At 34.7% G+C, this 26,796-nt stretch overlaps 1 protein-coding gene across 4 annotated transcripts in view; it reads left to right on the top strand.

Annotated features, from left to right (window-relative positions):
• ASCC3 (activating signal cointegrator 1 complex subunit 3) overlaps positions 1-26,796 on the top strand; it is a 361,492-nt gene that overhangs the window by 151,348 nt on the left and 183,348 nt on the right. For all 4 annotated transcript variants that reach the window (XM_019831019.3, XM_011282448.4, XM_019831018.3 and 1 more), the window contains exon 13: positions 992-1,063. In XM_019831019.3, coding sequence (XP_019686578.2) covers positions 992-1,063 — 72 coding nt within the window. The remainder of the gene's footprint in view (positions 1-991; positions 1,064-26,796) is intronic.

Raw genomic sequence — 26,796 nt, 5'->3', positions numbered from 1 at the left:
CTACAATTCATAAGAGTAACAGAATGATAAAACATTTACTTTATTAAAACAAAATATCTATATCATAGTCATTCCAAATGTGTATGACATTTTCATCACCTCCACACTCTTAATAAATGTTGTGTAGAGAGATGCAGGTTGGATCACATGCCTGTTCCTTTGGATGAACCATCTTACCTTTTTGGTTGGAAGTTTCCTCATCATTAATAGGGAAAATGAGATCCTTTCTTAACTCATGAGTTGGATATTAAATTTCCAATTAACCTGAAAAATGTTTCTGCAGAAAAATATCTAACCCTCTCCATATGTATTATAGAAATAGTATGTTTCCCTTGATTCTAACTGTATATACCATGGCATTCTACTAGTGCTGTTGTGGTGATTTTGAGAATTACACAGGAAAGCTGTATAGTTTATAGAATGAAACAGAAGAAAAACAGCCTGACAAGTGGACTTCCTGGGGAAAGCAAAAATTTTTAAATTATTCTAAAATATCTATAACTGGTATATTATCCTTAAAATTGTCTTTAAAAAACTTGTCATACTTAGAAAGTTAGTATGAGGTATTTTATTTGTACTTTTATTTTTTTTAATTTTTTGAAATCTTTTTTATTTATTTTTGAGAGAGAGGGGAAGAGAGAGCAGGGAAGGGGCAGAGAAAGAGGAGAAAGAGGGAGACAGAGGATCCGAAGTGGGCTCTGTGCTGAGAGCAGAGAGTCCCATGTGAGGCTCGAACTCACAACCCATGAGATCATGACCTGAGCCAAGGTAGGATGCTTAACTGACTGAGCCACCCAGGCGCCCCTTTGTACTTTAAAATTATGTTGTGTTTCTCAATAGGTTGTTATATGCTAGGTATTTATATTGCATTTGTTGTTTCTACATTCTAGTTAATCTGAAAGGAAAAAAATGCCTTATGATCAGTTTTGTTGCTAGTTAGAAAGTTTATAGTTGCTTCATTTGATATTATTCATGTTTTAAAAACCTTAAGGTGCAACAATTGAATAACATGGATGAAGTATGTTATGAAGGTGTTTTGAAGCAAGTAAAGGCTGGACACCAGGTACGCTTTATTTTATCCTGTTTTTGAGAATACTTAATGGTTAAAATTATTAATTTTTATGCGCTTAAAATTTTTCTTGAATTGTGAGATAATGACTGTGAGGTTTTATTTTTTACTAACTTTTTAGCTGAGTGGTTAGCCATATAAGTCATAAAATATTCATAAATTATCATCCCAATATTGCTAGGTCATTTTATTATTTATTTGTTTATTATTTTGCTATTTCATTAAATAGATAAGAGAGAGAAGGATTTCATCCTCCACACTTCTGGGTTTTTTTTTTATCTTTTAAAAAAGCAGTCTTCCTTCATACCTCAAAATTTTTAATTTGTACTTTTTTACATAATGTAAAAATTTTAAATGTTCTGTTATTCTTACTGTTTTCATGAAGTAGTACCAATTCAAATATATATGATATGTGTTGTTTTATTGTGCTTGGAAATTAAGCAGTTTTACTTTTAAACTCCATTGTTCAAAATGCTCCAATCAAGATTATTAAAGAAAAAGTGGGATGATAATAATTGCTTGCATGAAACTTCATCATTGCTCGATTGTATGTGGTTCTTTGGATCATTTTATTTTATTATGGAATTTTTTTCTATGTTATTAGCCTTTATGACACATAAAATTAAATACTTTCTGGTCCTTTGGTTTTTAAATTTGTTTTAAGGGCAGTGAAATCCTTTTTTTCCAGACTAAATGTTGTTTCGAGCCTCAGTATATAAACAAATCAATGATGAATTAAACTTGAAGGCATGGAACACGGCCCAGTGAGCATCTTTGATGCATTTTGCCCCTTTAAGAACCCTATCAGGTTTCTAACTAATCTCAAGAGAATGTCCTTAGGTTTAAGAATAACTTTTAAGGAAAAGAAATCATGATTAAATTATATGATATTAGTGACTTACCTTTCCTAATGATTCTTAAATGTCTGAAACTGCTAAAATTATCTTACATTTATTTTCATTGAATCCTCTCACCAGGCAGTGAGACAGGTACTATTATCATCATTTGACATGTGAAGAAAATGAGGTGCTGTACAAAATAAAGTAACATGTTTCCTTCATTTTAGTAGTGCACTTGTATATTCAGTCATGTGAGTGCAGCGTCTTCACTAACCATCATGTCATGATCACTATGTGCATTTCTTTTATATCAGTGTATTTCTTTGATCTTCATTAGAAAACTGCTTTGAGTTGCATTATTTATTATGTACACATAAAGGTTAAAGACCAATATTCTTTCTTTAATCAAAAATATTACCAAATATCAACTACTTATTCTTAGGAGTCAGGAAACTCTTTTTTTTTTTTTTTTCTAAAGGGGCATGTAGTAAATATTTTAGGTTTTGTGGGCCTTATGTTTTTCTTCATTGTAACTACTCAGTGCTGTTGTAAAAAAAAAGTAGTCGTGGACAGTATATTAACAATTGGGCATGGCTGTGTTTCAATAAAATTTTATTTACGAAAACAAGCAGCAACTGCATTTGGCTTGTTTTCTAACTTCTGTTCTAGATTGCTTCATAAGATTTATTTCTAGTGAACGTCTGATGATCCTAAAATGTTATCTAGAGAAACATTTGATAGCATTTCAGTGAAAATCCTGAAAGAAAGAAATATCCTGTATAATCACCAATGTCTGTACCATCTTTGTAAAAGAACAAGATAAACGCAGTGTAATTAGGTAGATATTACTGCCATGGACATTTATTTCTAACTTTTATATCACAAAAAATTTAAACTATATTGTTAGCTAAGGAATGTAGCTATGAAATCCATAAAATCTATTTGTATATGCTATATTAAAAATGTTAAGTAAATATGTTTTTTCAATTTTTTAAAAAGTAACATTCTTTTTTGGAGCAGTTTTGGGCTCACAGGCAAAATTGAATGGGATTCACTCTTGAAGTTTGTTCTGTAGGTTTGGACAAATGTATAATAGCATGTATCCACCATTGTAGTGTCATACAGGATAATCTCACTGCCCTGAAAACTCTTTGTGTTCAGCCTATTCATCAATCCTTCCCATTTACCCCTTGAAACCACTAACCTTTTAAATCTTTTTAATCGTTCTGTTGTTTTGCCTTTTCCAGAATATCATACAGTCTGTAGCCTTTTCAGATTGGCTTTTGTCACGTTATCTGTTTGAGGTTTCTCCATGTCTTTTCATGACTTGATAGCTTATTCTTCTAATCACTGAATAATACTCCACTCTCTGGATATACCACTGTTTATTTATTTATTTACATACTGAATGATATCTTGATTGCTGCCAAGTTTTGGCACTTATGAATAAAGCTGCTATAAACATCTGTGTACATATTTTGTGTGGACTTAAGTTTACAGTTTCTTTGGGTAAACACCAAAGAGTATGATTACTGGGTCATATAGTAAGAGTATGTTTAGTTTTGTAAGAAAGCTCTATACTGTCTTCCAAAATTGTGTACCATTTTGCATTCCTACCAGCAGTGAATAAGAGTTCCTTTTGCTCCATAGCCTCACTAGCATTTAGTGATACCATTTTTTTGGCCATTCTAGCAGGTGTGTAGCAGTATCTCATTGTTTTACTTTACATTTCCTTAATGACAAATGATGTTGAACATATTTTACACCTGTATCTTTGGTGAAGTATCTGTTTAGGTCTTAGGCCATTTTAAAATCAGGTTCTTTATTTTCTTGTTGTTGAATTTTAAGAGTTCTTTGTATAAAACTTCTTTGGATAAAAGTCATTTATCAGTTGTGTCTTTTACAAATATTTTCTCCCAGTCTTTGACTTGTCTTCTCATTTTTTCAGCAGTGTCTTTTACAAACAGTTTTTATTTTAATAGAATCTAGTTATCAATTATCTTGCAGACCATGCCTGTGGTGTTGTATCTAAAAAGGCATCACCATGCCTAAAGTCACCTAGATTTTTACCTATGTTATCTTCTAGGAATTTTATAGCTTTGTGTTTATATTTGGGCCTGTGATTGGTTTTGAGTTAAATTTGGGGAAGGGTGTGAGGTCCATGTCTAGATTTACTTGTTGTTGTTGTTGTTGTTGTTGTTGTTGTTATTTGCATGTGGAGGTCTAGTTGTTCCAGCACCATTTATTGAAAAGACCATGTTTGCTCCATTTTATCACCTTTACTCGTTTCTCAAAGATCGGTTGGCTGTATTTATGGCTTATTTCTGGGTTCCCTATCTTTTTCATTTGTTTGTCTATTCTTCAGTGAATACTAGAGTGTTTTGATTACTATATCTTTATGGTCATTTTTGAAGTCAGGTAGTATCAGTCCTCCAACTTTGTTCTTCAACATACTGTTGGCTATTTTGTGTTTTAGGTTTGAACTGTGAGTTAACATTCTTTTTAACGTAATTTTTAATCATGATAGGATTTCTTCTATCACAGGACAACTTTTTGTAATCTATGATAAATTTCTTTATACCTGCAAACTCTTAAATTTTTTTTTGTCTTTTAAAATAATGGGAATTAAACTGTGAATATTTTACCATGTATGGAACATATAAATAGATAAAGTTTTACTCTCGGTCAATATCAACTCTATCCCTTTTTTTTTTTTTTTTTTGAGAGAGAGAAAAAGAAAACTTTAGCAGGGGAGAGGGGCAGAGGGAGAAGGGGAAAGAGAAAGAGACTATCTTAAGCAGTCTCCACACTCAGTGCAGAGCGCCGACATGCCTAGGTGCTCCACTTATTACTCCTTTTGTAATATTCTTGCAAATGTTATAAAAATATTTAAGACACTACTGGTAGGAATGTTAGTGTTGCCTGTAGAATTAAAAAGAAATTAAAACAATCATTTTTCTTCTGTTGTAGTTAGCATTTAATGACAAGATAAATAGGTACTTGCGTCATTACTTCAGAACACAGGATTGCTTCTGATAGAAAATCTCTTTTTTTTTTTTTAGAATTTTTAAAAAAGAGAAGTTCTTGTGAATTCTTTCTTAGTGAGATTGATAAATACATATATCCATGTATAAACATATACATAAACACACATGGTTGTTAATACTAATGTAAGTAAATGGCTTAGTAATACCATTACTGCCAGTACTACAGCTATTTTGAGGCCTTAGGAACTACAGATCACTTATCTTTGTAGCATTATTTGCCTTTATCATGCTGTTTATAATTATCCTTTATGTATATTTGTTATATTACCCCAGCCTGTTTTTCATTATTGAATCTTACATAATAAAATATTTCTTTAAAAAATCATCACATTCCTACATTCTCTTATTCCTTATTGTTGGTAAGAGTGGTAGTTGTATCTTCTACTGTATGTAAAAGTCCAATAAAATGTTGTAATTTAAAGGATCCTAGGAAGATTGTTTCCTCTTCCTCTTCTGTCATGGTTCTTTTACTGTTACAGAGGCTAACATGTTCCCCTAGGAATCACGATTTATGAAGTATGCTGGCTGGGGGGTGTTTGGTCAGTAGAAATGGGATCTTGCTGCCATTCCTTTCATTCTTATTGTGAAGTTGTTCAGTACGTTGCTTTTCAAAAAGAAAGCTGCCAGACGGTAGGCATTTGCAGTTATAAATTCTAAAAGGACAAGTTGGGATGGAGGGCTGGGTTCATAGCACTGGTTTCCTATTTAGAAAGGACAGACTTGGATGGGATACCCCAAGGGAGGGAGGCTTCAGGTGACCAGAGACTGCTGCTCCAGGGCAGGAAGAACATGGGAATGGAGAGTGAGCAAAGCTGAGGCAGAAGTTGGGTACAAGCATTCCCTTCTCACCTTTGTGTGCATGTCATGGCATCCATGATTGCCAACCTTTTAAAGATGCATGACCTCCAAGCTCTCTTCTTCCCCTGCACGCCTGTCTGGCTAAAAATGCACTGTGGGTGATTGTGTAGACTATGATTGCAATTTGAGAGTTCAGTGAAACACTTAGGGATCAGAGATTGTGTCCAGATATGTTCCTCTTCCCAAACTAGAATTAGAACAGGATAACTAGGGCCCTCTTCACACTGTGTACCTTAAAATGTCAGGCTTAAGCTGCGGGTCTCACAATTTCTATTTTTGAATGATTAGTGATGATGTTTATTTTCCATAATAGTAGGACTTTCTGAAGTTCTATAGAAATACCCACATATCTCTTTTACTTTTTTTAATTGTAAAAATAAAATAACACTAAGGAAAATTTTTATAGTCTTACTATTTACCATTTTAACATTATTATTGTAATTTTTATGCATATCCACTAGTCATTTTTTATCCAATTGCACATGTAGCTTTTAATTTTGTTCATTCAAACTTAATTATTAGTTGTAATCCATAACTAAATTATACTGTAGTTAGTTTTATATTCACTGTTTTCTTTAATGAATAGTGAACATTTTTCACTGTTTCTACATGGTCCTCACAATTTTAATATCGCTAAGAGAGAAAGGGAGTTTTCATTCAGTTTCTAAGTTTCAGACACCATATGAATGTCTTTGGGCTTTTAATTTTCCCATCCCAACATGAGCATTATGATCTCCTTCTCTTCAAAAAGAAAATGAACCTACAACATGTTAAGCGGCTTTCCCAGCTAGTACATCCAGCTAATAAAGGTTTGCATGAGGATTGAAACACAAGTTTTGTGGAGATGAAACCCACAACATTTTCAGAACTTTATACTGCTCCTTTGTCATTAAGCTGACATTGGCTGTTCCTCTATTACTGGTTATTCCTATATTAGTAAGTGTTTTTAATGTTTGCAATTTTCTGTTATTAAAGATAGTGCTACCGTAGTGATCATCTTTCTGCCTATTATTTTTTCTGTTGAAACATTTCTTGGGATAAACTTCCTAAAATAGAATTATGGCACAAATGGCCACATTCTGCAGCCTTGCCACATGATCCTATAATACATTCTGGGTGGGTAATAATATTTCATGATCGTAGCAGACCTATGTAGGATTTTAGAAACTTGATGCCATATTTTCCTGAAAAGTTTTATCAGTATAATGTGAGGTAAGATTATAATCTGCTGTGTTTGCTATTTTGAATTTGTTTTATACTTTTAAGGTATATAATAGAGTGGTAACATATCAGTGAGCTTTTTTTCTTAATTAGCCAGCGATTACTTCTTTTTTTAAATGGTTATTTATTTACTTTGAGAGACAGGGAGCTCATGAGGAGGGGAGGGGCAGAGAGAGAGGGAGAGAGAGAATCCCAAGCAGGCTCCATCCTGTCAGCGCAGAGCCTGACACGGGGCTTGAATTGAGGAACTGTGAGATCATGACCTGAGATGAAATCAAGAGTTGGACGCTAAACTGACTGACCACCCAGGCGACTTTGGCAGCCTTTATTTTTAGATCATGATTACAAAAAACACATTTTGTATACTTGTTGTTCATGCTTTGCTTTGAGTTTGCATTCTGTCTTTTTTTTTTTAAGTTTATTTATTTTGAGAGAGACAGAGACAGTGCAAGGGGGGAGGGGAGAGAGAGTAGGGGAGAGAGAAGAATCCCAAGCAGGAATTATGTGCTGGCAGCACATGCAGGGATTGATGGAGGGATTGAATTTAGGAACCATGAGATCATGACCTGACCCAAAATCAAGAGTCAGATATGTAATTGACTGAGCCCCCCAGGTGCCCCATGCACTCACTTTCAATTAGAAAAACCTGTTCTTCTCTGTGTTTTTGCTTCATAACTGTGACCCTGTGGTCTTTGACCTCTGTAATTGCATTTTTTAAATGTAGTTTAAATATGATTAATATAAAATATTGAGGGGAAAAAAGGATTAAAGCAAATATAATTTTTTTTGTTGGTGTATGTCCTTTCATTTTTTAAAATGGACATTTTCCCCTTAATTTCCTATCTTTTTTTCTTTTACTCCTATAGTTTCTCTACTATATTTTGTCCGTTCAAAAGTATGACAGAACCTTAAATGGAAACTAACACTATATTTTCAATAAACAGATCAAAGATGGCATACTTAAAATTTATTCAGTGTGTTCTGTGCAGTGTTGTCCTTTTAGGTTTTGTGTTCTAGTAGGACAGGTCCTACGAAGTTAGACTGGATTACAAGAACATATTATTGTTTAAATTCCTATTATAGTGTCTTGTGTATGGGGTCTCTCTAGTAAATACAATTTGATTGTGATGAATTGCCTCATCTTCAAAAATTTAACATCCTTAGTGAGATGGAGATGACAGGAAATATGAAATGCATCAGGATTATGACTTACTAGTTGATATTTGCTTCTAATCTTGCTAGTATTACAAATGCCAATGCCAGAGCCATAAGTACTAAGTTGTTAAGGCAAATTTTACATTAATGTAATCATCTCAAGAACTCTTTCATGAACATAGTTTGGAAACAGAGCTCCATCTTTTTCATTTCTTTATTACCTCTATTATGTTTGCAACTTTGGGAAAGTTGCTCAAAACTAAAATCTTCTGTTTCAGTCTGAATTTTCAAAGGGATCATTCAGTCTTCTATTTGCAAGCTGCTCTGCCACATACTATTTGGCCAATAAGTTAATTTAGCTTAATGTGCGGCAGCTTCTACTGATTGCCTTTATAATATGTCCAGAGCTGAAGTTGCAGAGAAGATGCTTGGAAAGGAAGACTATTACATATTTTGATGTTGGAAGCTGAGGTAGATACCTATTTCAATAAGGCTAAGAGTCGTTGATGTAATCCATCACACTGAGGATTATGTGGAAATTTGTTTTCAGGGACTTAGAACCTCTCACTGAATTATTCCCCCCCCCCCGTTTTTTAGCTCCTTGAATACATACCTTCACTAAGATGTGGTCCTCTGCTTTTATTAGAGAGTTAACAAAGAACTTCCCAATAGGATAGTCTCTGAGTCGTGTTTTTTTCCCCACATAATTGAGTTTGACTATAATGTTATCCCAGTCACTGTCTGTCTTTATATAAGGTTCCAAGTAATTTTAATGAATGGATTTGTATCCATCTATCAGAAAATGAAAAATATATAATTCAACAATCTCTTTACCTTATTATCTAAAAAACTGACACCCAAATTAACTCTTCAGTTATATTATTCTGCCCAGCTCTGGTGACTGAAAGGTCTAACTATGCATGTGTGCTTCATTCTAAGAGACTCTTCTATTTAAATGTTTTGTTGTACATATAAGTACAGTAAATTATATATGTGTTTGTGTGCATATATATATATGTAGATGACTGCTTAATAACAATGTGCTAATACAGTTAGTTATAACTATAACTGAATTCTAGAAGCAAAGGTCTCTGCCTCTCTATACTAGATATAGATATCTATATACTATATATACTAGATATAGATATCTATATACTATATATACTATATATATAGTATATACATATCTAGTATAGATAGGGAGAGACCTTTGCTTCTAGAGTTCAGTTATAGTTATAACTAACTGTATTAGCACATTGTTATTAAGCAGCCAGCTACATATTCAGTAAATGTGCTTTTCTTTGTTATTAAGGGAACATAAGTTATTGTGGGGCTGTGTACCTAACAAACTTTAGCTTTATTTTGTTTCCTTTTAAATACATCTTAGCAGTTAATATATAGTAGTAAGAAATTTTAAGTCTATTCTACTCCTGGAAAATCAATTGAATTTACCATGCTACCACCTTGTGCTACCCTTTCTCTGCCACCCAGTTAAAAAATCCTTCCCGCGACTACTCCTTGATCTGGTTTTCTTGCCTTCAAGTTGTTTAGTATTTTGGCTTTTCTCCCTAATTGTGGTTTCACTAAATACTTTAATCGGAGCTGTTACTTTTCAGACCATTAGTAATAAGACTGAAATAAATGTCTGTTGAAAAATGGAAAACTATAACTCTCAGGCAACTGAATAGTTTTCATGCTAAAAATTAACAGTTTCTTCTTAAATACACAAGTGAATTTGTTTTGTTTCTCTCCATTTAGATTACATTAGAATAGAACGAATTTCATGTTCATAAGCCATGCTGATATCCTCTGGTCATCCTATTCCATGGGTTTCAGTATACCAATCATCTAAACTTATGTGCTAGTGTACTTAATAGATTTTATGTGCAACATTGCCTTAAAAGTATTAAAAACAGTAGGAGGCAGTTGTGTTCCACTCAAGCATGTGTTGATGACAGATGGAGAAAATCTTTTCATGTTGACTTTTCAACAATCATACTCTGCAAGACTTCAAGTCTTCTTGGCAATTGGGAAATTAAAAGTTGGCGATTCAGCCTTTAATTTTGATCCATCTGCTCAAACTAATGAGACGTCTCATTTGTAAGCTACTCTTTGTGTTACCAAATGCAAGTACAGCTTTATCATCCCTGTTAATAATTCCCCTCCTCCTGTGTAACTTGCAGAATGGGAAAATAATTGATGCCCTAACCCTATTGAGATTTTTCTTGTTATACAAACTTTGTTACAGTGATAGAAAAAGAAATTAGGAACTGCCTCAGAGATTATGGCATATTTATTAGTAACTTGTTCTTTTTTTTACATTATCAAAAAAGTTAGCATCCTTAATAACTTCTTACTCAACACCTACTAAGTTTCAAGAATAAATGGCTTTGCAGTATTAAAGAGGAAAAAAAGTTACTTTCAGTCTTGGATTCATGCTTAATATCAGCTTTTCCTTATTCAGATTTGTGCCTTGTTTTCTCTTTCTTCATAGTTTATAAGTTCTTAATAGATTTTTCTGTTTCTAATAAGAAATCTCCCGTAAAAATTAAGTACTAAATATCTATTAACTTAATTTCTTACTATCTGAAGGGAATTATTTTTCTTAGCATTGATTCTTAGTTTATATAAAAATTATTATGTACAACTGACACAGATTTTACCATGCTAACTTTAATGATGGAACTTTCCGTTGGTTTCTTTGCCTAAAAAAGTTTTCTTCCTCCAGATACAAGCATCTCTGATTCTTAAACCCATGTTCTGTCATACCTAATTTGTTTAACATGAGTTTTATTTGTGAATTATTTGAGTGTTGCCTTTTTTTGCTCTGTCTTCCCAAATTGAGACATATTCCCAAACGAATATAAAAGCAAGATTCTTGAGAAGATATTTTAATATCTATGAGCACAATTAACGAAGATATTCCTCCTTCATCTTTACCACTAAAAATGGTACTATTAAAGAAACAGTTCAGTAGTTTTTTTTAACTACAAGAAAATCTAAAAGCGGCATTCCTAAAACCTCTACTGATTTTTTTTTGTTTATTTATTTATTTTGAGAAAGAGAGAGGGAGGGAGGGAGAGGCAGAGAGAAATGCAGAGAGAATCCCAAGCTAACAGTGCAGAGCCCCACGCAGGGCTTGATCTCACCCACTGTGACATTATGACCTGAGCTGAGATCAAGAGTCAGACGCTTAACTGACTGAGCTACCCAGGTGCCCCTGGAACCTCTATTCAAAAGTACACCCCCCCCCCATTAAAAAGCTCTGATTCATTTTCTGTCAAATTGAAATTTCCTATCTTTCTACATTTCACAGGCAAAAACTAGTTCTTGATACTGTTGAGTTCTCTATTTTACTTTTTAATCAGTATTATTAGGGTTTGCTTAGAATTTTTTATTTTCTCTGTATATAATAAGGTAAAAATCTCATTAGTATATCTGTGTACAATTAATGTGTTGTATAAGAATAAGGGTTGATACTTTCTTTTATATTCTTTCCTTTCATTAACAGCGATTTTCTTTTATAGGGTAAGAAGACAAAGTTGGGATTATTCATTTATCAGTTTATTCATTCCTTTATTAATCTCACAGTGATTTAATATAGACATTCTATGAGTGAAATACTTGGAATAAAGAAAGCTAAATGTTGTCCTTGTTAACTAACTCTCCCTTGTTCCCATTTCTAATCCTTCATTAACACCTATTCATTTTACCTAAGTGTGTTTCAAATCCATCCATTTCTCTCCATCCACCCCCCCCCCCCATCACATCTACTACCTAATAATATAGGTAACTATCATGTCATCCATGGACTGTTCTAGCCACCTCTTAATTGCTCTACCTACATCCATTCTGGCCCTCCACCAGCTGCTCTCTACACTGCACCTTGCTAGAAAGATCTTTACAAAATACAACTCCAGCGTGACACTTGAATCCTTCAAGCTCCTATGAAGGGCTCAGAGGGTCCCTCTATTGTCTGGCCTTTACATTCTTCCATCTTCATCACCTCTTTGCCTCATTTTCCACCTCCTGCCTTCCTGACCTTCTTTCATCCTAATCATAGAGCTGCTTACTTCTATTTATCTCTGAGCTTTGTGCATACCTTGTTCCCTCTACCTCACAAATTTTTTCCTTATTCTCTGCTTAGTTATCCTAAATCCTTGAAATTTTCTTTGTTAGAGAAGGCTCTGTATACCTCCTTTACTCTTTTACCTCCCTGTTATGAACTATATAATAGCATAGCCCACATCTTCTTCATATTTCTTGCCATAGTTTTACAATTTTTTCTGTCTGGTTTTGATTAATACCACTTTTTATTATTAGATCATTAATCCAATAAAGGGGCTAACATGGTCTTGCCCATCATTGTATTGTCATGGCCTCACAAGTACCTGGAGCATAGTTGGTGCAGAGATGATGTTTGGTAAATAAGTGAATGGGAGAGGTAGTCTTCACAAGTTGGAAGTTATCCTTAAAGAAATTGAGGGCAACTAACTTCAAGGAAAATCAAGAAAATAGTCATTAGTTCTACAGAAAGCTGAATGTCCAGGCTGAGGGTGGAACATCCTGATGATGTTGAATGACATCAAAGATTGCTTTGATTACCTTCTTAAGGGAAAAATTTCCCCCATTAGCTGTAAAGATCAGTGGAAGAATGTTGGTGTTCTCCTTTAAAATGTTTCATTACATAAATTTATTAATATTATTTCATCTAGTTATAGTCTTTTAGCAGTATTAAATTATCTCATTTTCTCCTAATTTGAGATATCCATCTGCCTTACTAGCTATTTTTCATGATACAGACATCATTTGTGCCACCAGTTATTTGATGTTAATAAATTCTTTTTTTTATTTCTATTCATTAAGCCCTAGAGAAGTAACTTTTGCATGCTTTTAAAATTTTACATTTTGAAGAGAACAGAAAAAAATCCCATTTTTCTGAAATACAGCTGACCATAAGAGTACTCAATTACATTCTTAAAATTTTATATGTAACTGTTCTTTATTAACCTTGTAATGTTCTCTTCATTTGCCAAGGGAATTTTTTTGGAAGTCAGAAATTTATTAAAAAAAATTTTTTTAAACATTTATTTATTTTTGAGACAGAGAGAGACAGAGAACAAGCAGGGGAGGGGCAGAGAGAGAGAGGGAGACACAGAATCCAAAGCAGGCTCCAGGCTCTAGGCTCTGAGCTGTCAGCACAGAGCCTGACATGGGGCTCGAACCCACAAGCCGTGAGATCATGACCTGAGCCAAAGCTGGACACTTAACCAACTGAGCCACCCGGGCATCCCAATTAACTTTATTTTTTAAAGTTTTTATTTAAATTTGTTAGTTAACGTATAGTGTAACATTAGTTTCAGTAGTAGAATTTTGTGATTCATCACTTAAATACAACACCCAGTGCTCATCACAAGTGGCCTCTTTAATAACCATCACCAATTTAACCCCTCCTCCCAACAACCCCTCCAACAACCCTCAGGTTGTTCTAGATAGTTAGGAATCTGTTTTATGGTTTGCCTATCTCTTCCCTCCATGCCCCACCCCAAGTTCATCTGTTTTGTTTCTTCAGTTCCACCTGAGTGAAGTTATATGGTATTTGTCTTTCTCTGACTTATTTTGCTTAGCATAAATACACTCTAGCTCCATCCATGTTGTTGCAAATGGCAAGATTTCATTCTTTTTTTATGGCTGAGCAATATTCCATTATTTCATTGTATATATATATATACATCCTTCTTTATCCATTCATCAGCCTATGGACATTTGGACTCTTTCCATAATTAGACTATTGTTATCAGTATTTTTGCATCCTTTGGGTAATACCTACTAGTGCAGTTGCTGGATTGTAGAGTAGTTCTATTTTTAACTTTTTGAGGAACCTCCACACTGTTTTCCAGACTGGCTGCACCAGTCTACATTTCAACCAAGAGTGTAAAAGGGGTCCCCTTTCTCTGCATCATCAACAGCATGTGTTGTTTACTGCATTGTTAATGTTAGCCATTCTGACAATGTGAGGTGATATCTCATTGTAGTTTTCATTTGTATTTCCCTGATGATGAGTGATTTTGAGCATATTTTTGTGTCTGTTAACAATCTGTATGTCTTCTTTGGAAAAATGTCTGTTTGTGTCTTCTGCCCATTTCTTATTTTTTAAATATTTTTTAATCTGTATTTATTATTTTGAGAGAGAGATAGAGTACAAGAGGGGAAGAGGCAGAGAGAGAAAGGGAGACACAGAATCCGAAGCAGGATCCAGGCTCTGAGCTGTCAGCACAGACCTGGACGCAGGCTTGAACCCACAAACCGTGAGATCATGACCTGAGCTGAAGTCAGCCACTTAACCAACTGAGCCACCCAGGCACCCCTCTTCTGCCCATTTCTTAACTGGATTATTTATTTGTTTTCTGGGTGTTGAGTTTGATGAGTTCTTTATAGATTTGATACTAACCCTTTATCAGATATGTCATCTGCAAATATATTTTCTTATTCCAAAGGTTGCCTTTTAGTTTTTTTATTGTTTCCTTTATTGTACAGAAGGTTTTTATCTTGGTGAAGCCCCAATAATTTATTTTTGCTTTTGTTTCCCTTGCCTCAGGAGCCACATCTAGTAAGAAGTTGCTATGGCCAATGGCAAAGAGGTTGCTGCCTGTGTTCTCCTCTAGGATTTTGATGGTTTCCTGTTTCATATTTAAGTCTTTCATCCTTTTTGAGTGTATTTTTTGTGTATAGTGTGAGCAAGTGGTCGTGTTTCATTCTTTTGCATGTTCTGTTCAATTTTGCCAACACCATTTGTTGGAAGAGACTGTCTTTTTCCCATTGCATATTCTTTCCTGCTTTGTCCAAGATTAGTTGACCATTTCTGGGTTTTCTGTTCCATTCCATTGATCTGTGCACCTGTTTTTGTGCCAGTACCATACTGTCTTGATCACTACAGCTTTGTAATGTAACTTGAAGTCTCGAATTGTGATGCCTTCAGCATTGCTTTTCTTTTTCAACATTGCTTTAGCTATTCAGGGTCTTTTTTGGTTCCATACAAATTTTAGGATTGTTTGTTCTAACTCTGTGACAAACACTGGTAGTATTCTGATAGGGATTGCATTCAATATGTAGATGGCTTTGAGTTGTATAAACATTTTAACAATTTTTGTTCTTCCAATCCATCAGTATGGGATGTTTTTTCATCTCTTTGTGTTATCTTCAATATCTTTCGTAAGTGTTCTATAGTTTTCAGAGTACAGATCTTTTACCTCTTTCGTTAGTTTTATTCTTAGGTATCTTACGGTTTGGTGCAATTGTAAATAAGATTGATTCCTTGATTTCTCTTTCTGCTGTTTCAGAAATGCCACAGATTTCTGTATGTTGATTTTGTATCCTGCAACTTTACTGAATTCATTTATCAGTTCTAGCAATTTTTTGATGGAATCTTTCGGGCTACTACATAGAGTATCTTTCATCTATGAATAGTAAAAGTATGACTTTTTCATTGCTGATTTGGATGCCTTTTATTTCTTTATGTTGTCTGTTTGCTGAGGCTAAGACTTCTAGTACTATATTAAATGACAGTGGTGAGATTGACATCCCTGATTTGTTCCTGACCATAAAGGAAAACCTCTCAGTTTTTTCCCATTGAGGAAGATATTAGCCTGTCTTTCATATATGGCCTTTATGATAAGAAATGTTCCCTCTATACCTCCTTTGTTGAGAACTTTTATCAAGTATGGGTGCTGTACTTTATTAAATGCTTTTTTTGCATCTATTCTTGTCCTTAAATTAATGTGGTATATCACATTGATTGATTTATGAATATTGAACCATGCTTACAGCCCAGAAATAAATCCTACTTGATCATGGTGAATGATTCTTTTAAAGTACTGTTGGATTTGATTTGCTAGTATTTTGTTGAGAATTTTTGCATTCATTCATGCTCATCAGGGATGTCCTATAATTCTTTTTTTTTTTAATTAAAAAATTTTTTTCTAACATTTATTCATTTTTGAGAGATAGAGATGCAAGGTGGGGAGGGGCAGAGAGAGGAGACACAGAATCTGAAGCCAGCTCCAGGCTCTCAGCTGTCATCACAGACCCCAAGAACCATGAGATCACAACCTGAGCCGAAGTTGGATGCTTAACCAGCTGAGCCACCCAAGTGCTTCTATAATTCTCTTTTTTTTAGTGGGGTCTTCATCTGGTTTTGGTTTTGATCAAGGTAATACTGGCCTTATAGAATGAGTTTGGAAGTTTTCCTTCCATTTCTATTTTTTGGAACAGTTTGATAAAAATAAATATTAACTCTTCTTTAAATGTTTGGTAGAATTCCCCTGGGAAGCCAAGTGACCCTGAACTTTTGTATCTTGGGAGATTTTTTGATTACTGATTCAGTTTCTTTGCTGTTCATGTTTTTTATTTCTTTCTTTTTGAGTTGTGGTATTTCATCTGTATCTAGGAATTTATCCATTTCTTCCCTATTGCTCAATATGTTGACATATAATTTTTCATAGTGTCCTCTTAAAATTGTTTGTATCACTGTGGTGCTGGTTGTAATTTCTCCTCTCTCATGATTTTATTTATTTGGGTCCTTTCTCTTTTCTTTTCCATAAGTGGCTTGGGGTTTATCAATTTTATTAATTCTTTCAAGAACCAGCTCCTAGTTACATTGATCTGCTGTACAGGGTTTTTTGTTTGTTTCTATGTAATTTATTTCTGCTCTAATCTTTATTATCTCCCTTCTTCTGCTGGCTTTAGGCTTCATTTGTTGCTTTTTCCAGCTCCTTTAGGTGTAAGGTTAAGTTGTATATTTGAGATTTTTCATGGTTCTTCAAGTAGTCCTGCACTGCTATTTATTCCCTTTTACAACTGCTTTTAGATTTTGGATCATAGCATTTTCATTACCATTTGTTTCCATATATTTTTTTTTTATTTCTTCTTTAATTGCCTGGTTAACTCTTTCATTTTTAAGTAGGATGTTCTTTAACCTCCATGTATTTGTTGTCTTTCCAAATTTTTTCTTGTGGTTGACTTCAAGTTTCATAGCACTTTGGTTAGAAATTATGCATGATAGTTCGTGAGTTCAAGCCTGCATCAGGCTCTATGCTAACAAATAACTCAGAGCCTGGAGCCGGCTTCAGATTCTGTGTGTGTGTCTGTCTCTCCCCCTCCCCTGCTCATGCTCTTCCTCTCTCTGTCTCTCAAAAATAAATAAATGTTATAAAAAATGTAAAAAAAAAAAAAGAAAATATGCATGATATGATCTCAGCCTTTTTGTACTTATTGAGGCCTAATTTGTGACCCAGTATGTCATCTATGCGGGAGAATGTCCCACGTGCACTGGAAAAGAATGTGTATGTTGCTGCTTTGGGATAAAATGTTCTGAAGAAATCTGTTATTATATTATCAATGAGTTCCTTTATGTTTGTTATTAATTGTTTTATATATTTGTGTGCTTTCACATTGGGAGTATAAACATTTACAGTTGTTAGATCTTGTTGGATAGATCCATTTGTTACGATATGGTGCCCTTCTTCATCTCTTGTTACAGTCTTTGGTTTAAAATCTAGGTTGTGTGAAATAAATAATGCTACTCCAGCTTTCTTTCAATATCCATTAGCATGATAGATGGTTCTCCATCCCGTCACTTTCAATCTGCAAGTGTCTTTAGGTCTAAAATGAATCCCTTGTAGGCTGCATATAGACGAGTCTTCTTTTTTTCTATCTATTCTGATACCCTGTATCTTTTGATTGGAACACATAGTCCATTTACATTGAGAGTAATTATTGACAGATATGAGTTTAGTGCCATTGTATTATCTGTTAAGTCATTTTGGAGATTTTCTCTGTTCTTTTCCAGTCTTTGTCAGCTTTGGTCTTTCTCTTCCACTCAGAGTGCCCTCTAATATTTCTTGCAGGGCTGGTTTAGTGGTCATAAAGTCCTTTAATTTTTGTTTGAGAAACTCTTTATCCCTTCTTCTATTCTGAATGACAGCCTTGCTGGCTAGAGCATTGCTGTCTGCATATTTTTTCCATTCAGCACATTACATATGTCATGCCCTTCTGGCCTGCCAAGTTTCTTTGGAGAGATCTGCTGCTAACCTTACTTGTCTTCCCTCGTAAGTTAGGGGTTTCTTTTTTACTGCCTTTAGGATTTTTTCTTACCGCTATATTTTGTGAATTTAATTATGATATTTATTGGTGTTTCCTATTTTTGTTGATTTTGATGAGAGTTCTCTGTGCTTCCTGGTTTTGGAAGTCTGCTTACCCAGATTAGAGAAGTTTTTAGCTATGGTTTCTTCAAATAAACCTTCTGTCCCCTTTTCCCTTTCTTCTGGGACTTCCATGCTATGTATGTTTTTATGCTTTATGGACTCTCTAAGTTCCCTAAATCTGCATTTGTGATCCAAGATTTTTCTTTCTCTCTTTTTTTTCCATAATTTTATCTTCTGTATCACTTATTCATTCCTCTGCTTCTTCTGTCCTGGTAGTCATTATATTTGGTTGGTTTTGCATCTACGTTATATCATTTTTATTTTGTCCTGACTAGTTTTTAGGTATTTTATCTGAGTTAAGGGACTTCCTGGTGTCATCTATACTGTTCTCAAGCCCAGATAGTATACTTACGATTGTTGCTTTAAATTCTGGATCAAGCATATTATATCCTTTTTGAGTAATTCCCTGACTCTGCCCTTTTCTTGTTCTTTGTTTTGGGATGAATTCCTCTGTCTTGACATTTTATGCAGGTCTCTGTCTTCTTCTTTGTGTTAGAAACACCTGTTATGTTTCCTGCCTCTGAGAGTACTGGCTTTATAAAGAAGAGGGCATATACTGTCCAGGGTCTGACACTTCAGGAAGTGTCTCTGGTGTATGCTGTGTGCACTCTGTTGCTGTGTTTTGGCTGCTCTTTCCCTCAGGCCAGTCCTCTGTAGAGTTTCTCCTTGTCTGCGGTGGGGAGTGTTTGAAGGTTGCCCAGAGTGTGATGAATTTTAACTAGGTGCGCTATGGTCTGCTTGTTAAAAGAGACCTCATGATATTTCCACTAGAGGTGAAGCTTTTCAGAAATCTGTGATCAGTAGATGTGGTGCATGGCAGGGGTAGGGGTTGTGCTGGTCTTCTAGGTGAGAAGCCCGCTGTGCTGGTTCTCAGGCACACTTGCGTAGGTGCAGGGGGCTGGGGCTTGGTGTAAGCAATTTACACCACTGTTGGTGCCGTGTTGCTTACTAAAGCTAGTTTATGCTGAGAGGCAGGGGAGAGAAGTGGCACCCACAGGCTCCTTTGTCCCTGGAAAGGCATTGTCACCTCTCAGATGTACCCCAAGAAGGGAGGATGTCCCTCCCAGTGTGTTGCACTCCATCCTCAGGTCACACCATCTGCTCCCCCAGGCTATCTGCCCTCCTTCTCCACAGGAGCCCTGCAGTGCCCTCAGGGTTCCACACCTGCCTTACTGCAGAACTCTAAAACTCCAGTCACCAAGCCCCATAGTTGTAAACTCATGAAAATCAACCCCTCTCATTTTCCCCATCCATGTCTTTGGGGAAGTGTTTTCCTTGTGCGTTCCTCTTTCTCACCTCTCTCTATGGGGCTCTCTCCTCTCTGCAGCACCTTCCATCCATTTCTCCCCCACATTACGTCTCTGCACCTCCTACTTCCCACAGTGTGGCCTTTTCTCTCTCTCTAGTTGTACAGTTTGTCCTGTCAGTCCTCAGATGGATTTCGTATATTTTCAGAATGATTTGATATTTATCTAGCTGAGTTTGAGTGACCAGGCAAGCCTAGGGTCCTCCTACTACTCCAGCATCTTAGCCCCTCTCACAAAGGGAATATTTTTCAATGAAGAATATTGGTATTGCCCTTTTTCTTCATTGCTATTAATATTGTTTTTTCCTAATTCTTTGAGGATGTTCATATTCTTCTAACAAGTAAATTAAGTCAAAGGTGCAAAAAGAAAAGTCTTATTAACTACTTTACCCTCACCTCACTTTACCTTCAGTACTTCCTACCCCTGGAATGTATTGTTTTCTCCTGATACATACAGACTAATACAAGTATGTACATATGTTTAGGAATGTGAACTTTTTAACATCGGCAGTTAGTGCTTCTGAATTTACAGCACAAATTCACAGAGCACAGTGGAACAATTTGTCTCAGAATGATGTTTAGAAAATTTGAAGGTATAAACTAAGTTTAGATCTGTCTTTGTACAGACTACAGATATTTAGCCAAAAGATCAAAAGTGCTGTCTGTAATATTGTAAAAACTTAGAAGCAAAACCAGTAATTTTATTTTCCTGAAACTCATTATCTTTATATTAGATACTTTGCTGAACACCTGGGAACATATATAACAAGTCAAGACCGCAGGGTGAAGTTTATGTTCCATACATTTCATCCATCATATAATTGTATATGGTCTCTGTTTTTAAGTGTCTGATTAGTATAACTTCATTATAGAAGTTAGTAACTTTTCTATCCATTTTCTCATTCTTTGTATCGTCTTTGTTGTTCTTCATGTGTAAAGTAGCAAAATGTGAAGGCAGTACAAATTTCTTTGCCCTCTTACTGGGTTGTTTTGTTTTTGTTTTTGTTTTTGTTTTTAACCATATTACTGTGTAATTTTCTCTCAGTTCCCTTTCATGCCTCTGGAATGCCTTCCATTAAAACAGCTGTAACTCTTCAGCTTTGCACATATGCTTTATGCATGTAACCAGTCTAAATACAAATGCATATTTTCTGATATAACTATGCGGGGTTTTTTTAGTTTTTTTTTTTATTTTTTTAATGCTTATTTTTGAGAGGGCAGGGGACAGAGAGAGAGGGAGGTACAGAATCTGAAGCAGACTCCAGACTCTGAGCTGTCACCACAGAGCCTGATGAAGGGCTGGAACTCACAAACCCGTGAGATCGTGACCTGTGCCGAAGTCAGATGTTCAACAGACTGAGCCACCTAGGCACCCCTGATATATCTGTTTTACATAAGAAGTGAAGTTAGCTAAAATGTATACAATTTGTTATAAATTTTGTTATTTCAGATTTTCATATGGATCTATAGCCATTTGAAATAAAATATTCCAGATTTAGGAAGTGAATTTATTAGATTTTTTTGGTAATTTATTGAGCTGATGTTTGTAATTATAGTATTAAATTATAATAAGTTCATACTTTTTAGTTTAAATAGTATAAAAGCATTTAGTCTGTGTTATGGTATTCGGTTCAGTATTTTTTATATTCAGTATTTTTATTCTGTTAAAGTAAAACCCAATTTACAAACATGTTTATTTTATACTATTATTTGAGTTATCTATATTGTTATTTAAATAACACTAATACTGTAGACTTGAGAAATACTAAAACAGGGTTTGACTGCTTGTAATCATTTTTCTTTTTATAGTAACACCATAGAAAATTCTCTAGACAGCCATTCAGAATATTTCACATTAAGTTGTCAGAAGTTAATTTGAGAGCTATTTATTTCATTTTAGAAAGTGATATATTGAATCTCTTTATTTACTGGTTTCCAGCTGATATTTGGAATTGCAAGCATTTGGTAGATATGTTTAATAACTTTAGTTACCACTACAAGCATTTGTTGACTACATTTGTATAGCCATCTTTTGATAAAATTGAAAAAACTATTTTTATTAAAGCTGAGTATAAGATTTTGTGTCCCAGGGAAATCTGATACTATTCATGTATTTACTCAAAGTGCATACAAGGGAGGCGAATATTCAAACTTAATTTACTATTGCAGCTTTTTACTGTCTTATCTGTAGCTGGGGACTTTATGTTTAGTTGTTGTTATTGTCTTATAGCATACTTAAGTGAGAGTGAGTGGGGAGAAAGAAATTATGTTTCTATGGTTAATATTATAAATTAGGATTCTGTTTTTTAAGGGAGAAACACAATAGTCCCATATCTTTTTTTTTTTCTTGGTTTTATAAGTAGATGGGAAATGCAGCTGTGACTATCCAGACTGTAAAACATTCAAGTTAGTGGCTGCTCCTAGAATATGATCAGAGAGCTGTTAAGTCTAGAGGAGGGTTTAAGCTAACTTCATTAAGTATTTTATACACACAAATACACATACACACACAAGCTCAGAAACAGAAACTGGAGACACTTGGAATAGACCTTATATTTATTCAAAAATCATCACCTTTGTTTGTCCCTTCCTAGCTTCCCACTGGGTAATATGAGTGAGAACTGGCTACCTCAGTGCATATGGGTTGCACCATAGGAGATGAGCTACAAAATTATAAACCTTAAAGTTTATGGATAGTTGTTGCTGGCACATCTGTCTATCCTCCCCTCTGATGTAGGAGTGGAGAGAGAGGAAGAAAGAGGGAGAAAGGAAGGAAGAAGAGGGAGAGAAAGGAGAAGGGAGGAAAAGGACAGAAGTGAGGGAGGAAGAGAGACTGTAGACCAACTGACCCAAGGACCTTATCTTTTACTCTTGAATATAAACAAATGTCCTCTTGAAAAAGGAAGAGAAAGCCTTTACCCTGGGATATAAGCAGTTGTCTTCTTGAGAGATTAGAAAGGAGCCTCTTTCCTTTATTACCCTTAAATGGGAGAAAATGGCTCTGGGGGAGTGGAGACATTCTCTGCCATTAAAGCACTTCACTTTCCATCTTTTAGATGGCCGTGACCATTTTTCTAAACCAAGAACTTCAGGGAGGAGTATTTTCTAGCAAGACCTAGGTTTCTGGAAAGGATATGTACTCTACTAAACCATCATAGTAAGATAGTCTGCTGTCTACTGTTGCTGTCTACTTGGGGGGGGGGGGGAGAATCTAAAAAAAGAAAAAAAGTTTTCAAACTTTACCCAAATTGCATATTCTCTCCAATAGTCTTTTTGTCCTCTTGTCCATGAACATCTCAGTTTTCTGACTATGGTATCTGATTTACTTTGTCCTGTGGCTATATTTTTGAGATCATATGAAGCAAAGGCTAGATAAGCTTAAATGGCTTAATGAATGGTCAGATTTGTGGAGAATTGAGGTATTTTACATTTGTGCTTATGAAAGTGGCCTAAAAAATAGAGATAGTTAAGAGCCAATCTAAGACAAATTATAATTTTGTGATTTTTCCTTTATAGCAGTACAGTTTTAATTAGTCTAGCTAGTAAATTTGATTGAGAGTATATTGGCTTAGTGTGATTTTTTTTCTGCCCAAATTTTTAAAAGTATATTCTTTTAGGAAGGATCTCTTCAAGTGTGTAATTTGAGAATGTTAAATGCACAGTTGGGTGTTGAAGAATTATAAATAGTGATTATTGTCTAAGAGAAGAAATGAAAAATACTGATAGAAGGTTTAAAAATGCATTTTATGTCGTTACTTTACTGAAATTAGATTCAGTCCGGAACATCTTATAATGGTGAATAATAATAGGTCTTGAAGTCCAGTGGCATCTGTAGAAATGAAATTGTTAGCTTACTAATGAATTTTATTTGCATAGTAATAGACTAGCTAGTCTTGCTTAATTTACTCTACAGAATAGATATGGCTATTTTGGGTCTGTCAATAATAAATGTCATTGCAATTTGGATTGTCATAGAGGTCAGTAAAATATTTTTCTGTGTGCAATACTATAATGTATTGAAGAAAGATTCTTTATTCTGTCTTAGCAGCCTTTATTGGATTGACCTAGGTTTAGCAATTAATTAAGTTGATCTACATCTGTACTACGGGGACTAATTAGGAGCAGTAGAGTTTGGGCCATCGATTTCAGATTTTGGACATATTTGAGAACATCTTTGACACAGCCTAAAATCAGAGTGCTTGGATTTATAGAACTTCATCATTAAATTATTTTATCATTAACTTAACCATTGCAAGTAGGTTGGCTTCAATATATGTTCCTTATTTTTTTTTACTTATGTGTGTATATATCTATGTGAACTTAAAAAAAATTTTTTTTAACATTTATTCTTTTTTGAGACAGAGAGAGACAGAGCATGAATGGGGGAAGGTCAGAGAGAGGGGGAGACACAGAATCTGAAACAGGCTCCAGGCTCTGAGCTGTCAGCACAGAGCCCAACGCGGGGCTTCAACTCACGGACCACGAGATCATGACTTGAGCCAAAGTTGGACGCCCAACCAACTGAGCCACCCAGGCACCCCCATGTGAACTTTTAAAAATTAGTGATACTTAAAACCTTTTCATACTTACAATCAGACTGAAATTTAAAAATGGAAATAGGATTCTAGACTTACAAACTTTAAATTACTGAGAATGGTTCATGATTTAGGGTCTCTTTTTATATAGTCTATTTGCCTTGGTAAGGTAAAAACTCAATGGGTAATATGCCCAGTAGAGAAACTGCTACACTTAATTTTAGCATGTGAACTATATCTGAGTCATCAATCTTAATTCTAGGTATTGAAAAGAATGATTTTTAAAACTAAGATAGTACTGCCATTATTCAGCAAGTATTTATTGAATATTTGTGTGTTCCAGACTGTGCTGAAGACAGAAAACAGAAAGAGACATTTTGTATTAGTGTTGCTTATAATGTGACGAGGGAAACAAAGGTTAATCAAATGATTATGCATAAAGTGTAAATACACAGATTTCATAATTAACTTTCAACCACTCATTTTAGCATCTATTAATGAGTTTTGGACTCCATCATTCCTTTCATTCCACTGCATGTAAGGAAGAGCTTCTCCTCTCTCCTATTTATTATTTTTCTATTCATTTGGATTCTTATTTTACTCAAAGGGTTTATAATCCATTATGGTATTACTTACTTTGATAATCATATTAGCCCAAATTTGGCAACTGGGAGCCCCTTCAAACTGGCTTCTTAGCCCTTTTGACCTTCCCCAGTCCCAGAATTGGAATTAATCATTTCTGCAACCTGGTTCCTTTTTAGTAGAGAATGGTATTTAGAAACCAGTGAAAGTGTTTGGTTTTTAAAATGAACATTTTCATTGCTTTCCAAAAATTTATCATCCAGAAGAATGAAAGAGATGATGAGATTTTAGAGTTTTCAAACCTTTAACAAAAAAGGAAATACAATGCTGAACGGTTCCTTTCAACTAGAAGAGTTCCTTCTGTAGCTGTTATTTTCAGACTTCTCCAGGGTGCTCTGAGGTGCCACAGGAATTGCTCTCATGAAGTTGGGAGCAGGAAAGGTATGCTGTTTGGGAGGGAGAAATGAGATTTGGATCTCTCAGGTCCACCTCAGTAGCTTTCATCTTTATATATATGTTGAGCTACTACAGTAGAGTTTGTTGGAAGAAAGAATTCCACAGCCAAAATAAAGTTTTAAACCACTGTTCTGCACATTAGTTTTTCATAATTTGCATAAGGATTAGTAGTTTCTGTTCTTGTGGCAATACCAGGTAGACTGAATAGAATATCAATTCCATTCCATTCCATTCCATTTCATGTATGGAATATCAATTTAGCTTTTCTTGTAGGGGTGGGATTTGGTCTTCTACTTTCTCATGTATACATTAGACCTAGCAAACCAGTGGTTTTTCCTTATGGGCCTTGAATACCAACTTGAATACTAATTGGATACCCTGGCTGAAAGCACTAGCCTGTAAGTTTTCAAATGTAGTTATCTTTTACTCATCAGGCAATTGTGCCTCCTCCATGACATATATTTGCATATATGACATATATATGCATATATTTGCATATATGATAAGATAGTCCTGTAGCTAAAAATGCTGCAGCACCTCTAGAAACTAGAATTGAGCCAGAAAGTAGAGGGTATACCTTTCCAGAGTACCTTTCTCTCCAGCGCTGTGGGTCATCCTCACTAACTGTGAACTCAACACACAGAGAATTCCACAGTTCATGCTGTCTTCACTCTCCTGACCAAAATTTAGCACCACCACCCCCCGCGTTTGTTAATTTGTATAAATGCTTTTTACATAAAAAAACCATAACAAAATAAATTTTATAGTTTAAATAGTTTTTGCATAAATAGCAGTTATAGGTGTGTCACAAGCTTCTTAACATCATGTATGATATAAAGAATATACTTCATAAATAATAATCTTTAAATCATAACACGACATAAATATTCTATAATTTGAATCATTGCCAAAAATCCTGTGGAAAGGATTTACTTGAAAATTAAGATGGATATTACTCATTTTTTCCCCTTAAATTATAGGTTGTACTTATTAAACCATATATTTATCATCTCCTCATCAGGTACCATATAATTTTATTCCAGATGGAAGGTATTTTAAAGACATTTAATAGTTCATTATTATGTTTATTTTATCATTGAATTTATGAAAGTTCATTAGTCCACATTTTTATTACAGGTGACAAAACTAAACCTAATAATGTGCCCAAAGTCAGAAATCTAATAAGCTTTGCAATTACAACTAGAACCTGGCCTTTTTACCACCCTTTCAGTGCAAAATTGACATTTTCATTTAACCTGTTATTGCCCTGCCAAGAGAAGAGATGCAGAGAATATGCTTTTAAATTCCACCTGGAAAAATCTGGCCTCAGGAAATCATCAGTAATATGTATGAAAAATCTATGGCAACCCAGTGATTTTCAGTGATAAAATTTTTTGCAACATTCTTTTCAGAAAGTATATTATCTTTCAATTATTATAAAATCTTTTTTCACATCTTCAAGAGAC

The sequence above is a fragment of the Felis catus genome, chromosome B2, assembly GCF_018350175.1.
Source record: "Felis catus isolate Fca126 chromosome B2, F.catus_Fca126_mat1.0, whole genome shotgun sequence".
In the NCBI taxonomy this organism is placed as follows: domain Eukaryota; kingdom Metazoa; phylum Chordata; class Mammalia; order Carnivora; family Felidae; genus Felis; species Felis catus.
Note: the sequence above shows the minus strand (reverse complement) of the source record. Positions and strands in the feature narration are given on the sequence as shown.